Source organism: Acomys russatus, chromosome 3 (assembly GCF_903995435.1).
Source record: "Acomys russatus chromosome 3, mAcoRus1.1, whole genome shotgun sequence".
Lineage (NCBI taxonomy): Eukaryota > Metazoa > Chordata > Mammalia > Rodentia > Muridae > Acomys > Acomys russatus.
This window is the reverse complement of record NC_067139.1, coordinates 8944006-8960356: the sequence shown is the minus strand read 5'-3', so window position 1 is coordinate 8960356 and position 16351 is coordinate 8944006. Positions and strand designations below refer to the sequence as shown.

Here is a 16351-nt window from a genome sequence, read left to right as displayed (position 1 = left end):
ACAACTGTCTCTATTGTATAATTCCAAACACTGCTGCAAGAAATAGCTCTGAGTATACAATCCATAGCTTTTTTTATTTAAATGAAAAGAAATACAATGCCTAGGATAATAAAGAAGTGTTCTGCTTATTGTAAAACATATTTTCCACAAAACTCTGCCTCTAATAGATTGGTCATGATAGATCATGCATAACATCTTATTAAAAGTTTAAGATCTCAGAATTAAGAGTAAAAAGAACTAAGTTCATGCCTCCATTTTCTTTCAACTTTTCTACGAATCATGTTGTTCCTCTTACCAGAGATACTATCCTGCCTAAAATAGAAATGATCAGGTTACACTCCAGGATGCCTAGAAATATTTAAAATTCAGATGGGAATTGCAAGTTATGCATATCAGGGAGCTGAGACAGGGGTGCTGAGCACAAATAAAGTCCTGAGTGCATGTACATTGTTTTGCATAAGCATAGTTAAGTCGAAGATTGGTGCACTAGCCACTAGCCTCATAGGGTAGCAAAGCCTTCCTCCTATGAGGCACAGAGGAATTGCAAAGCTTTCCACTGGTCCAAGTGTTAAGGGTGTATACAGAAACATCCATCATTGCTTCTTCCCCCACAGCCCCCACCCTAGATGATGTAGCCTGAAGACTGATCCCCTACAGAAACTGTTCCTATCAAGATTAATAGGCCTGCCACCTTAGCCCAGTTGTATACCCAAAATCCTGTCTCCTTGTTCAGCACTTTGCAGCTACCCTAGCTTCCCAGCATGTGCTCACATCCCACAGGTGTGTCTGGGCCCAGGCTTTTTGTGAGTGACAGATAGCCTTGCTTGGGAGCATGGCACACTGGGGAAGAGGGAATGCCCCCATCAGATTGGACATGTCTGTCCATTTAACAGATTTCTAATTGATGGAGAATGGCCCAGTCTGTTGTAGGCAGCACCATCCCTAGGCAGGTGACTGAGCCATTTAAAAAAAAAATAAAATAAAATAACTGAGGAGGAGCCAGGGAGCAAGCCAGGAAGCAGCTTTCCTCAACTGGTTTATGCTCAAGCTCCTGCCTTGGTTTTCTTCTTGGCTTCCCTGGATGATAGACTACAACCTGCAGGCTGAAATAAACCTCCCCGAGCTGCTTTTGGTCATAGAGTTTATTGCAACAAAAGAAAGCAAACTAGAACAAAAGGCAAGACCAGATTTCCAAAAAAAGTACTATCAGGACAAGAATAGAGCTGCAGTGGCTCTCCAGCTTGCCTGGGGAAGGGCACATATAAGAAGCTAAAACACTAATATTTTTAGGCATGTGGAGAGGCATTAGTCAGAATCACCTGGAGAAAAAAATGGAACTTCTAGTTATAACACAAGAACAAAGATTAATTCAGACGTGCAATTCTGCTATTGCTAGCTTGGCTAGCAGATCAGTGCAAAAGAGTGTCTTTTTAAATACTGTTTCTATTTCATTACAGAAAAGTATCAAAATCACTTGATTTAATGGTGGGCCATGTTCATTGCCTTCTCTGTCAAGAAAACAGCTGTAGTCACAGAAAATGCATCGTATCATAAGGGAAAGCCACAGAGGACTTGAAGTGTTTCGAATTTTAGGGAGTTTAATCTCACCCCACGCCTATCTTGAAGTCAATGAGAAATAAGAAAATGAAGAAAAGTATTGGAGAACAAATATTAATGTTTTGTGTGAAATTCTACCATTTACAGGAGAGTTTTTGTGGTCACTTAAAAGAGGGTTAAATTCATTCTGTTTGATATTGAACACCCATGCAGTTTCTCTAATCTCGTTCAGAGTTTTACTGAATATCAAAGTTTGCATTTATCTATACATGAAATTGAAAGCATACATTGTATCATAGAAATACTGATAATGTAAATCATGTTTAGAAAAAAATTTAGCATTGAAGATAATACTGCAAGATTTTAATAACACCTCACTGTCAGTGTGTTGAGCTTCTGTGTTCCCTCTATCTGCACTGTTTTTGTTGTGTGGAGGTTTGAGGCAGTGGAATTGATAATATAATATTAGAGCCAATCCTGTCACAGAACAACAGCTATCACATCATGCTGTTAGCCAACACTGCATCTTGTCTCTGTAGTTGGAGCCTTGTAATGCCTGAAGGTAATCCCAACCAAAAATCCCAGAAATAACTATTGTCACTGGCCTATCATTGTCCCCTTGGATGTTTGCTTGATTGCACAGCTACATAAGCAAATCCACTCACCAAACATTTTTCAAGGCGTGTCTCTGATTCTGTTTGAATGCATCCTGTTCACCCTGCAGGCCACTTACACTCAAGAAGATCCAAGAAATTATTAGCCCAGTGTCTTCATGAAGATGCGCCATAGAGAGAGCAGCTTCAGAAATGGGTCCAGGATTCTCCAACGATGGGAGTAGGGATGCCCTGAGCTATATTTCTCAGCTGTTTATATCTTGATCGATGGTTCAATCTAAGCTTTACCTGGTTTTAATACAGTATGTTACAATTTAGTCCTAAACAAATGCCAAAAGAACTATGCGAGACCCAAGACAAACTCCTCAAAGTAAAGCTCGCCTCCACTTCTAAAGACTTTGACAAGATCATTTATATGCTATTTGAAAAGCAGTCATTTTTATGTCTGCACCTTAGGTATGTTCTGGGGTCTCTCCACACCCCAGTATTCTCAATTTGAGGTACCACAATGCAAAGCACTAGTTGTCCAGAGAGATAGAAAAGCATAAGCCCCGCCCCCAACCCTTGGGAGCAGAAAGAAAAGACTTATCCTAGGAAATTATTTTAAAACTTAGGTGGAGCTTGCAGAAATAAAACCACAGATACATAGACTCATGGCCTAGGAGAGAAGAATTTAACTCAAAATGGTAAATAGTCTGTTAAGCATTGAACTAAACCAGTTTGATGAACTCAAATGCCCTCGGCTCAATAGGCAGGACTCTCGGAGGAGTCTGTGTTACTTCCCTCACTTAAGTGCAGATTTATAATAAAAATCTTAATGGCAGTGGCATGGTTTTTGGCCACACTAGAAGCTGACTACTTGGAGAATCGTCCTTTACGGGTTAGAAAACCGTACAGTCGAAGATCAGTTTATAATTTACGGAGAAAATAGAAAGTTTTGTTTCTCTGAGTTGAAATTTGCTGAGCACCGCGGGAAATATTGCAGGTTTTTGGCAGAAGGCTTGGTGCTTTGCTCATTTTTTGAGATGTGCATGAACCCTGAGACTTCAGAGATCATTATTTGAGAAAAATCGGGCAATTCGCTGTGCGGAATTTTTACATTTTTGGCTTTTTTTGAGGTGTAACAAACACAACTCGGCATCCGAGAGGACACTCCACAGCTGCCAGCAAGGCGGGCTGGACAGCGCACCAATCACGACGCAGCTCCGCCCTATATAAACGGGCGGGCGCAGCGCCGCGGCCCGAGTCCTGGCCAGTGCCTCTGCTTCCGGCTCGTAGTCCTCTCTTCATACATACTTCGCCATGTCCGAGACCGCCCCTGCCGCTCCCGCCGCACCGGCCCCCGCTGAGAAGACCCCCGTGAAGAAGAAGGCCCGCAAGGCCGCAGGTGGCGCGAAGCGCAAGGCGTCGGGACCCCCGGTGTCCGAGCTCATCACCAAGGCCGTGGCCGCCTCCAAGGAGCGCAGCGGCGTGTCCCTGGCCGCGCTCAAGAAGGCGCTGGCGGCCGCCGGCTACGACGTGGAGAAGAACAACAGCCGCATCAAACTGGGGCTCAAGAGCCTGGTGAGCAAGGGCACCCTGGTGCAGACCAAGGGCACCGGCGCCTCCGGCTCCTTCAAGCTCAACAAGAAGGCGGCTGCCGGCGAGGCCAAGCCCAAAGCCAAGAAGGCGGGCGCGGCCAAGGCGAAGAAGCCCGCGGGCGCAGCCAAGAAGCCCAAGAAGGCTGCGGGAGCCGCCACCCCTAAGAAAACCAAGAAGACCCCAAAGAAAGCGAAGAAGCCCGCTGCAGCTGCAGGAGCCAAAAAGGCTAAGAGCCCGAAGAAGACGAAAGCAGCTAAGCCCAAGAAGACGCCCAAGAGCCCTGCCAAGGCGAAAGCGGTGAAGCCCAAAGCGGCCAAACCCAAAACCGCCAAGCCTAAGGCAGCTAAGCCAAAGAAAACCGCAGCCAAGAAAAAGTAAATTTTCCTTGGCCAACTGCTTAGAAGCCGAACAACCCAAAGGCTCTTTTCAGAGCCACCCACAAATCTCAGTGAAAGAGCTGTTGCGCACCCGGGGGGCGTGGCTATGGTGGGGACGCACCGAGTGGGCTGAGCTTCCGCGGAGAACTTCGTGGGGCCTGGGACAATGAGTGTTCAGAGTTGAAGGGGGGTTTAAGTTAAATCCAGCATACCTGACAGGGTTGCTCTCCCTTGCTAAGTGTACATAGTGACTTTGATGCAGGGTCTCGTCACACACAAGTGACCGCTATAGAATAACAATGAAATAGTTTAACTCTTGGTGCCACGTTCATAGGCAGTTAACTTTGTTTTTTGATACCAGGTTTCCCTTTAGCCTGTCCTGCGCTCGCTTTGTAGACCAGGCTACCCTCAAACTCCGTGATAAGCTTTCCTGAGGGCTAGGATTACAGGCATGCGCAGTTAACTTTTAAGAAACAGAATTTAGCATGGTGGGATCCTTAGCACTAAGCAGCCCAGAGCAAAATTAAGTTGCATCAATGTCCTGGCAACTGCCGCCTGATCTCACTGAAACCCTCACTGTGCTGAGTCGCCCACAGGGTACATCCAGAGTACCCTTAACATATTTCCCCATGTTTAATAGTGATCGTACTTGAATAGGTTAGCTACAGCAGATATGTGGTTTAGTTCGTACTTCCTGATTGGTGACAGCGAAGTGACAAGGCAGCCAATGAAACAGTAGACCTTCAAGTGTCGTTTACGTCCCTATTCGTGACGAAACACTAAAACTAATCCAATCCTGAAGGAAATTTTATTAACCTCATTTGAATACTGCGTAATGTAAAAGAATGTGGTGTAACTGGCAACGGGTGATTATTTTTCCCAAATGTTTGTTTAGTGTACTAAGTTGGAGGGCGTTAAGTTTTCCACAATACCTGAGTCAGCGAAGTCCCAGCCCGCCCGCCCACAGGACTCCTAGAAGCTGTCACCAACTCACAGGACAGCAAGCAGCGCAAGCGCAGCCGCAAGGAGAGCTACTCCGTGTACGTGTACAAGGTGCTGAAGCAGGTGCACCCCGACACGGGCATCTCCTCCAAGGCCATGGGCATCATGAATCACCTATCAACTACATTTTCGAGATCATCGCCTGCCACGAGTCGCACCGCGTTACAAAAAGCACTATTACGTCAGTAGATCCAAAGGACCATGCCCCTCCTGGCCAAGCACCGAGCCTGTCACCAAGCAAAGAAGCCGAATAGGCATCCTCACGCGTGATTTCAAAGACTTTTCAGAGCTATGCATTCTTTCAACAAATAAGTTGTAATTGTTTCAATGTCCTCAACTTTAAAGCTATGCAGGTTTGTTTGGAGTTTTTTGGGGGTCTTTTGGGGTTGTTTTGTTTTGTTTTGTTCCAATCTGTTGGACAGGTGGTGAAGATGTCTAGCCTAAGTTAGCCTGGAATTCTCAATCCTTCCCGAATAAAATTTATTCGCGTGCAAGACCATGCCCGCCTTCTCGTGATAACTTGTATTTATGTGAAATCCGTGGTGCCCTGGAAATGCGGGAATATGTCTTCCTAGAACCACGCACTCATTGTCACGAAGTTCGATATAGTTAATTCGCTGTCTCGTAATTACAGGTACAAAAAATTAACTAATGGTGACGCTCTCTGCTCTGGTGCGTAGTATCCGAGTTCCTCTTCTAGAGAAGGAGTTGGTCTTAGAATCCCGAGGTTGCTGTTCCTGAGCACGAATGAGCATGCTCAGACAACTTCATTTCCCTTGGAGCTTTTCCTCCTCCCCGCCCCCCCCCCGCCCCCCCCCCCGCCCTGCCCCCATGTGCTACTGAAAAGTGATCTAAGTAAGACAAGAGTTCCTACAGGAATGTGGATGTTCGCAGATGCTTGCTTTTGCAAGAGTGCCAGTGTCAATATGACTGGCTTTGCCACTGACAGAGATTAGGTTCTGGCCGAAGGGAAAGCAATGGGCTGATCGGGTTCTCTGTTACTGTATCTTGGACAGTTACTTAATTCGTGGTCTTTGAGCAGCTTTCAGCAAATATGTTCTCTAGGTTCCCAGCCTGGTGGCGCCTCCCGTGATACCCGAGAGTCAGGAAGCAGGCTGAAGCCGGGGAAGGAAAAAAACCCAGGTCTGCCAGGTGTAGCTATTTCTTCACAAGGCAGGGTGGCTGGGGAAGAGATGATAGGAGCTAAAATCAATCAAGGAAATAGAGAGGTTGAGAAGGGGCGTGGCTAGGAGAAAAGCAAATACAGCTTTTTCAAAATCACCACATGGGTCAGGCTGAACTTGAAGTAAACTGAGTGTGATGGACTTAAAAACTTCTCACACCCTCCTGAACAGTAACAGGTTCGCATTGAGAGCATAGATTTTTCTTAAATATATGACAAGTTTGATTCCTGTGTGGTGAAGTAAAATTCTGATGATGTTTTCCTTTTGCAAAGTAGAACTCTGGTCAGGTCAAGGAACTTGGCCTGTGTGAAACAGCAAGAACTACAGCTGACTTTTGCCAAGCCTAAACTTTGGTACTTAAGGTGTTAAATGAAGCTGGACCATTAAGTGGAGCCTTAATATTAATCTTGAGCTAATGATGCCAAAGCACCAGACAAAAGCTCTTTCCACATCAGAGAATGGTCTGAAAATCCCCACTATGGAGTACAGGTGGCCTACCCCAGACGACTGTACAGAAAAGCTCAAGCTCTGAACTTGGCTCTGGACCAGGCTTACTTATTTATTCCCAGCCTCCAAACCAACAGACGCAAGTAGCTAAACTGAGGATTTCATTAGAGTTTTGCTTAGGAAGCGTTGCGTCTTGGAGCACCAGGTAGATCCAATCCTCCTTGTTATTGCGCGTTCTTAGGATTGTGCATCCATCGGTGCATAATGTAGAAAGCCTAGGATTAGAAGAGCACGGCTGAGGAGTTTCTAGGATGGGTGGATTCCTCAATCCTAGAAATAAATAAATAAACATATCACAGGATGGTCATCATAGTACGTTGAATCAAACTATAAGCTCTTAACAAACACAGCACTCATTGTCTGGAGTCTCTTTTCTGGCCTCTGGGGCACCAGACACATGTGCGATGCACATATATAAATGCAAGCAAAACATCATACACATAAAATTAAAATAAACAAATCTCTGTGAAAGAAAGGCCACGTTTAGTGGTGCATTCAGCACTCCCAGCACTCAGGAGGCAGAAGCAGGCAGCTCTCTATGTGTGAGGCCATCGTGGTCTACAGATCAAGTTCCAGGCCCCCAAAAAAAAGAAAAAGAAAAGAAAGAAAGAAAGAAAGAAAGAAAGAAAGAAAGAAAGAAAGGCTAACAGTCATCATTGTCTTTTAAGTTCCTTTATTTTATGGGCTATAATATTTCCTTGTGCATGATGTAGTATTTATTGACTTGTAATTCCTTTCCACCTCTTGATTTTCAGTTAGGAATTTTGTTGTTGTTGTTGTTGTTGTTGTTGTTGTTGTTGTTGTTGTTGTGAGCCTAGCCTTTAACAGCTAAGCCATCTGTCCAGTCCCAGTTAGGAATTAGTTATGACCTTTAGCCTTTCTGTTTTGGGCATCGTGAACTTGCACCCAGCCCTCTTTTGACCTGTTTAAAGAAGTATGGGGAGAGCTTTCCTAATATTGGTTCATACTTGCATTAGTAAGACAGGTATTTTTGTTCATGGTGTGCTATTAAATTGAAATATGCCTGGATACATTTTGTTAATATTTATATGAGTTTTTACAACTTATTTTCATGAATGAATCCATTATTTTCTCTTTAAAGGCTACCCTTCCCTAGGTTTTGCCATTAGGATGATGACAACTTCATAATTGTGTTTATCTATTGCTATGTTTAAAATGAAAGAGAGAGAGAGAACAAATAAATGAATGAAAGACCAACCTGGAGTAGTTAACTTAATGAGTAGCTAACATTTATTGCCTCCCGAGAGTCAAAAATCAAATGGGAGGTTAAACCTTGGGGATCTTTCCTGAGTTGAAGACAGATAGAAGCATGACTGTGGTCAGCCAACAGCCTTGAGATACTTGGATGTTCCACAGACAAAGCTGCCACATTTACCACACAGGGTCTTCAGAAACCTCCTCAACCATCCTCAAAACAAGGAATCCCACCGCAGAAGGCTGAGACAAGACTGCTGGTAATCCCAGACAGCCTAGCCTACATGATAATTCCTCATCTCAGCCAAAGAAACAGAAGGGAGGGCAATCGGCCCAGCACGGTGATGCTTGCCTTCAATTCCAGCAGTGGAGAAGCAGCCTGTATGAGTTTTCGGCCAGCCAGGTCTATATAGTAAAAACATGTCTTTAAAAGAAAAATAAATAAATAAATAAAGCAAGGAAGGAAGGAAGGAAGAAAATAAGGGAGGGAAAAGGCAGCTGTTGGTCCCTAATGAGAGATCACAGAAAGAGGAAGGATGGACTGAACAGCATTTGGCCGATAAAGTCATAGTTCAGGTTCTAGCATACTTGCCTATCACGGTTGCCGCCTTGAGTCTGACTCCTAGCCTGGTATAAATGACGCCCAGCAATGGATGCCAGCAATCTGCTCTTTACACAGAGTTTAAAGGTAGCAGCCGACTCTGTCTTTTAAATGACACAAATTAATTTATATTCTGTCTTTTAAATTAATTTAATTTATATGTGAAACTGCAAACTACAAAGGCAATCTATAAAGACTGATTGTTGGAATTGCCTAACATATAGGTTTGGCCACATTGTGTTTAAGAAATAAAGGGGAGTTAAAGCAAGAAGCTGTATGCTTGTAATACAATCACATCTCAGTGCTGCGAAGTGTGCTATAATGAGAAAACAGTCTGGGTTAATGAGCTTTAAAGCTAGGCACAATGTTTGCTAGCCATGGTGGTACTTGCCTTTAACCCCAGCACTTGTGAGGCAGTGGCAGACAGATCAATGTGAGTTCAAGGACACGGTCTGCATAGGGAGTTCAAAGACAGCCAGGAAAATTAAAACAGGAAATTGAAGTAAAGCTAGGCCGAAAGTTAAAACCAAGTTAACGGATATGGAAAGTATAAGACTATTGATTGTAGCCAATGGATAGCTCATTCTCCACATGGGAAAGGAGAGAGCAGGGGACTGACAAGATCTCTGGTGCCTGGAATTTGATCACTCCCCCCTTGGTGGAGAGGCCATGTGGGAACACAGAGGAGGGAAATCCAGATGAGACCTGATGGGGTGTGGTCAGACTGTGGGTGAGGAGGACCCCACCTGTCAGAGGTATAGGGGAAGGGAACAGACTGGAGGGGTGGGGAGGGTGGGAATAGGAAGACAAGAGTGAGGGGGATTGCAATCTGGATACAATGTGAATAATAACAACAACAATAATAATAACAATAATCATAACAGTTGATTGACAAAATTTTAAGTATAATATTAAAAATAAGATAACAGATTAACAATTAGAAAAAGAGAAGAAACAAAATAAAAGATTTAGTCCTATAGAATTACAAAGCAATGAACCTATGATCTCCACATTTGAGAGGTGGAGGCAGGAGAATCAGGAATTCAGGGTCACACTGAAGTACATCAAAAGTTAATTCAAGGAGTATAGGCTTCGACCTTTTCCAAACCTACTATATTTGGGGTTCTTTAATTCTTACACCTCCCTTCCAGCCCACCTACCCTAGATAGGAGAAAAAAGAGGTTAATGGGAACAGGAGAAGTAGACCTTTTTGGACTCAGTTCCTGAGAGCGATTCCTCTGGCACAGTCAGCAGGATTTCAGCAGACCAGCAATTCAACCAAAGTTGCTGCTGGAACCTGGAACAGCAGCCAGAAGCCAGAAGCCAGAACCTCGAAGCATTCTCTGGAGTGGTTCCCTTTAGGAGCATGTCAAAGTGGAGCGATGAACACCCAAACAATACCAAGACCCAAAAAGCTCCCACCTCCAGTTTTGGACTCAAATGCACCACCTCATGTGTGGGCTTGGTTGTTGCCAGCTGATATATATCTCCTTTCAGAGTCTGTACCAACCTGTGTTTCAGCTGGCAGCAACCAAGCCCACACATGAGGTGGTTCATCTTCTAGTGGATAAACATCACCTGTTCTCTCACAAATCTGTTCCCCATGCCACACTTGGCATCAAAACAAAAACATGTTTATAACCACTACAGAGGAGAGCTTGGACGGTACATAGAATACATAGCAAGATCATATCTCAAATAAATAAATAAATAAGCAAGCTATTATACACAATTTTATAGAGCATTACAACAAAATAGCACATTAAAATCAGACAAGACAGAGTGCAGAATGGAAGATGCTTTTAAGCACATGGTCACCTCTGAGCAATGATATGAGACAACATAATATACTGTTCTATAGAAAGGAGGACTGCTTGAGATAGAACTGAATGCACTAAACAAAAATCCATGGTGTACTTGCCTGAGAACACTGATGTACCACTAGTGTTCAGCACGGAAGAGGAGCACGCATTTGCATGGAGGCATATATCCCCTATTCACTGAAATACACAGCAACGTCCCTCATTCAGCTGGAGAAACTTACATCACTGTGGTTGGACTAGATGAGGCAGTGCAATGACTCAAGGATACGATCTGCAGTGTGGGTAGGTAGCCGGATAGCTTACCACCAAGCCGGAGGCCAAGAGCTGGTGCAGGGGATCCAGAGCAAACCCTCGACCAGCACTGACCTAGCCGCCCCTCTGAGTTCAGTCATGTAGCCCTGCCTGTCTCCAGCCAACAGGATGAAAGGGACTGCCCGATCTTCTCTGGGAAACTAGAGTGCGACCAGACCTTCACTGGACTTTGAGAAATACATGACAATCCTGTCACTCATGTGCCTGAGGAAAGCTTCTCAATAAAACAAGCCACCAAATGTAAAAAAAAAAAAAAAAAAAAAAAGCAAACAAACCAATGTACTGATACCTATTGACAGCCTAGGAAAAGCACAGGACCTTGACAATATGACTTATTCCTAGGCCTCATACACAGGAGTGACAGCCGACACTGATGAACTTCAGTGTCTTTCTGTCCAGAGACAGATGTGGCATGGTCAGTGTTTCCACCACCAGTGACACCAGCAGACTATCCAAAGCAGCTCAGGGTCACTTGGGAAACGAAATAGTCTTAAAAGATATGATTGTTTGAATGAGAGAGCCCTCCATAATCTCATATTTACTCCACAGTTGGTGGAACTCTTGGGGAAGTACTAGGAGGTGTGGACTTGCTGGAGGAGGTACGTCACTGGAGGTAGACTTTCAGGTTCAAAGCATCCCCACCATGCTCAATTAGCTCTCTCTGCCTCCTGTTTTTGGACCAAAATGTAAGCTCTCAGCTATCCCTGCCACCACCCTTTTAGGTCACCATCACAGACTCTCTAATCCTTGAGTGTTGAGTTGAGTTGACTAATTAAAGTGTCCCCACACCTGTGATACTATTTGATCAGCTGTAACATGTCCCCTCTGTTCCCATTTTTATCTTCCTTTACTCACATTGATTACAATGCGTACTAATGCATGTTGACTTGATTGCCCCAATTTCCCATCATCAAAACTGCACAGGACAAGACAAGCTGCAGGTAAAGGGGTATCATCTCTCTTCACACTGTCTTATTATTAGTGAAGGCTCTTACACACACACACACACACACACACACACACACACATACACAGACCCAATTATTTGTAGGATGACTTAGTTAACTCATTTATAATGCACACAGGCCTGTGGAAAATGGGCTAGAGGACAAAAATGAGCTGTTAAAATGGTTTTAATTGTATGAGTGGTCCAAACTGGTCTGCTAGAGTTATTTTAGGGATTGAGGTAACTCACATAAATCTCTGAAATTAGTGGTGGTTATTTAGTGACTAGTTTGAGAATATTTGGAGTCTTTCTATTTGTCATTTCATTGCATTGAAATGAAGATGGGGAAATCCTTTCAGACCACAAATTAACGAGATTAGGCAAAGAGAGTCAACTCTGAATATTAGTGCTAACACTTGGGAGTCAGACACAGGAAGATGGCTGCAGGTTCAAGGTCTACACAGTGAGTTCCAGGTCAACCAGGGCTACAGAGAAAGACCCTATCCAAAACAACAACAGCAGCTGGAGAGGGGTCATGTGTGATAGAGCACATTTGTATCCCCACCATGTTCAACATAGAAACGGGAAGGTCAAGAGTTCAAAGTTAGCTTCATCTGTGTAATGAATTCAAGACCACCCTGGGCTACGTGAAAACTGTCTGAAGAGAGGGTGGTGGAGAAAGAAAATGTATATAAGCTACTTGAATCCAACCCAAGAAGTGGAATTGAGGAATCTGTCACCAGATCACATCATTCAGGAGTGTCTTATAATTTTGTAAGTAAGCGTGACTGGTGTGGGGCACTGGACTGTGAGACTGGGGAAGCCAGCATAGAGCTAGATTGATATGTGTCCAAACCATGAAATTGTCAATCTGGAGACCAGCAGGAGTAAGGCTCGCTCACTCCTTGTTCTGTGCCTACCTGCCCTAGCATGTAGTCTAAAGATCCCTACCACATAGTCAGTCGCCCAGCACCTGCAATTGCCCTCCACACCAAAAAAGCATCTCGAGCATCTTAGCCCCAGCTAATGATGTACACCCACCCTAAAAATCCGTTCCCCCTCCTCTAGGTTCATATAGCCCCCGTTTACCCCAAGTAAACTGTCATAAGCCATTTTCCTGAATATTGTCTAAGAGAACCGTAGTGCTAAAATGCTCTGTGAAGGACGTCTCCCCCTTGTCCCCCACCCATTCCAGGCTCTGCTTCATCCTTCCCAGCTCAGTGTGCTGCAGCAGCAGCAGCAACAACAACAGCAGCAGCAGCAAGAAGGCCTGGACCCATGAGGAAAGAAGTGGAACTCGGAACCACAACTGGAGCTATTATCTATAAGTGTTGCAGGTAGGTAAATTGGAGCAGAGATCCCTGATGACCCATTACACATGCACACACCTAAGTAACCCTCTTAGAAGAAATAACGATGCTATTCTTTTCCTGATAGGCTGTGACTATATGGTGGGGGAGGAGGTCCTCTTCTGTCACAGACCTAGGGGAGGGGAAAAGGGTAAAAGAGGGAGGGAGGAAGGAATGGGAGGAGACAAGCAAGGGGATAACAACTGAGATGTAATCTGAATAAATTAATAATAAAAAAATTTAAAATAACAATGCTGATGGCAAAGATGGTACAATATATATATATATATATATATATATATATATATATATATGTAATAAAAATATATGTGGCACTTATTGGTGGTTGTCATCTTTCCTCCAATTGGGGGCCGGAGGAGGGGCAGGGCTATTGCCTGCAGCTGGCTGCTTCCCAGACGCTGCTGGGACATGAGAGTATCTGTATCAGCGCCACTGAGACACAGGGCATGACAACCTTTCTGGTTCAGCAGCAGATCTCCTGTGTCAAACAACCCCTTTGGGACAAGTGAACCACAGCATGTTCACAACCTCCGACACAACAGCATCAGTGACATTCAGTGGCCCACCTTTACAAACGTCTGCTCAGTGGCCTGTGGAACCTTCTGATATAAGACAGCAAGCACTTTCCTGTTTTGCAATCTAAGGAAGAGCAGACTAAAGTAGAAAGGTGAAAATGACAATAAACAGAAGAAGAAGAAGACACCAAAAGACAAGTTATGAGGAATGACACAATGCGATGTATACTTAGAGCCAGGCATGGTGACACAAGCCTGTCACCCTAGCACTCAGGAGGCAGTGGCTGTCAACTTTCAGCATTCTGAGCCTGCCTGTTTTCTTAACCTCCACCTCAGAAACTTGGCTTTCTCCTCCCTGTCTTACTGCTCTTGGCAGCTGCTGAGATCTCCAGATTGCCTGCCCTGCTGTTTTCCCTAACAAAATCATCCTGGAGTTACCTTCTCAGCACATTTTAAAATTATTTTATGTATGAGACTAAGAATGTGCTAGAAGCTAACGGGGGGGGGGGGGGGGGCAGGTAACTCAGTGGATACAGCACTAACAGTGTGAGACTGATCACTGGACTTCCAGTCCCTGGAACCCATATAAAAGGCCAGCAGACATGTTAGCCCTCCTGTAGTTCCAGCAGACACAGAGGAAAACCCAGGACATGCTGAATAACTAGACTAGGCACCAGCAAGCTCGGGGCTCAATGAGAGACCTTGCACCAATATATAAAGCAAAGAAGACACTTGACGTCAACTTCGGGGCTCCACGTGCACATGAACACGTCTTCCACACCACACCCCTTTCTAGACCATCAATCTGTGCACACATATGCCCATTGATCCACATACCTAGCTAGCTTCACATTTTCATGAGTAAGTGGACCCTGTGGGTAATAACTCTGAAGATTGCTTCAGTTTAGCTAACTCATTTGAGGGTTAGCATCATTATCCGAAGGTGGTGAAGCATTCTCAAATGAATTTTTGCCTCAAGTTATCACAAAGATTTTTTTAAAACAAATTGCTAATGAGTACCGCCTGAACCTGATGGTTTTTACTCCTACATTATCCTAGTGGTGGTCTTGGTATGGGGATCACACACCTTGATTACTTTATTTTAATTGCCCTGAAACACTATTGCCAGATAACAAATCTAGCTTTAAACTAGAGAGGCGAGATCCCGAAAGTGACTGAGGCTGTCCTACTGGAGCCACTGAGCAAAAGTGGCAGAAAATCTGTCCCATCTCTGGTAGGTCTCTCTGTGTAGCCTTGCCACAAGTCTCTCTCATGGGTTCCTGTCGATACCAGGCACAGTGAAGACCTGACTGGAGGGCTTTGCTTTGCGTTAATTCATACCCTTGGTTCCCCTTTAGACAACCTGGGCTTATGACCTCAAGCCACAGCATCCTCATGTTCCCACAGAGTGGAGAGCAATCCTATAAACTTGGGTGGTCACAGGACATAAAATGCAGGAGTGTAAAACTCTGCTGGAATTATTTACACATAAAAATATGGCTCAGGATACAGCCCAGTGGGTAATGTGCTTGCCCTATGAGCTCAATTAGGACACCCCCCCCAGAACACTACAAAACCTGTATGCAGAAGTCTGAAACAGGCAAATCTCTGGACTCCCTGGCTAGGCAGCCTGCCCTACCTGATGAATTCTAGGCCAATGAGAGACCTTGCCTTAAAAAATGAAAGAGGGGGAAAAAATGGTGCACAGCTGGACAATGTGTGAGAAAGAACATCTGAGGTTGACCTAGTTGTACCTGCAAACAGACACACACACACACACACACACACACACACACACACACACACACACACACACACACACACCTTTTTCTTTTAATTAAAAATAAAGAAGACCAGGTTGAAGAATTTGGTCTTTTCCTTTCTCTTCCAACTATTCCTGAAGGCTCTGCATGAGGACAAGGAATGAAGACAAGGGAAGAAAATAAGAGGGTCAAACCCGTTTCCCTGCCTCCTGAGGGAACTTGTGTAACAGTTTCCTCTGAGATTAAAACGTTCTAAACTGCAGGATGTTTCTTAAGTAACAATGTAATAACTTAAAATAGCTTCCAGAAGTCCCTGAACCTGACCAGATTCCCTAGGCCCCTTTCTTCCAGAGTAAACTGTAAAAGCTGAGAGACCTCTCAGATGGAGAACCAAACTGGAAAAAAAAAAAAAAAAATCACTCTCAGACCAGGCCAGACCAGGTGCCCAGAAAAACAGAAACCAGATCAGCTGCCTAGGGGAAGTTTAAATCAACTAAGGAGTCTGGAAAGAACATTCACTCTTCAACCTGTGCAGTGAGCTCCAGGTTTCCAGATTTGTAAGCTGACCCCCATGCTGGGGTGGGCTTTGATGATACAGCTGTCTGAGTCATCTCTGCTCCTGTTAAGAAATCTGTCAGCCATATTCCTGTAAGTAACCCAGTAAGATCTATTGGCTCACCAAGTAGGACTTTGGTGGTATCCTCACATCATTCTGCCGTGGGTTCCCTGTCTGGGCTGATTAGACACCTTGCTGTGTTTCCTCCAGGAAAAGTTTTGTCATAACAATCCCTAACCTTCTCTCTAGTAGCTGAAAACCTAACTCATAACCCAAGGACCCTTGTTTATATATAAAATGTGAAGGGGGAAATGGAAGCAATAAACTGGTGTTATACAGGATTTTACCAATAATCTTGCTTAGAAAATATTAAGTTACACAAAAGCAAATTTTAGTTAAAAGAGCTTTGTCACTGCCTCTGCAGCTGA

General features: G+C 44.3%; 3 protein-coding genes across 3 annotated transcripts in view; 2 read left to right on the top strand and 1 right to left on the bottom strand.

Annotated features, from left to right (window-relative positions):
- Positions 1 to 16351, bottom strand: part of LOC127209174 (histone H2A type 1-B) — a 190752-nt gene that overhangs the window by 106689 nt on the left and 67712 nt on the right. The gene's annotated exons all lie outside the window — the stretch shown is intronic.
- LOC127209183 (histone H2A type 1-B) overlaps positions 1 to 16351 on the top strand; it is a 92307-nt gene that overhangs the window by 39637 nt on the left and 36319 nt on the right. The window lies entirely within an intron of this gene.
- LOC127209067 (histone H1.4) lies at positions 3400 to 4206 on the top strand. The gene has a single exon (XM_051168616.1). It carries the CDS (start codon positions 3474 to 3476, stop codon positions 4128 to 4130), a length of 657 nt encoding a protein of 218 aa, XP_051024573.1. The 5' UTR covers positions 3400 to 3473; the 3' UTR covers positions 4131 to 4206.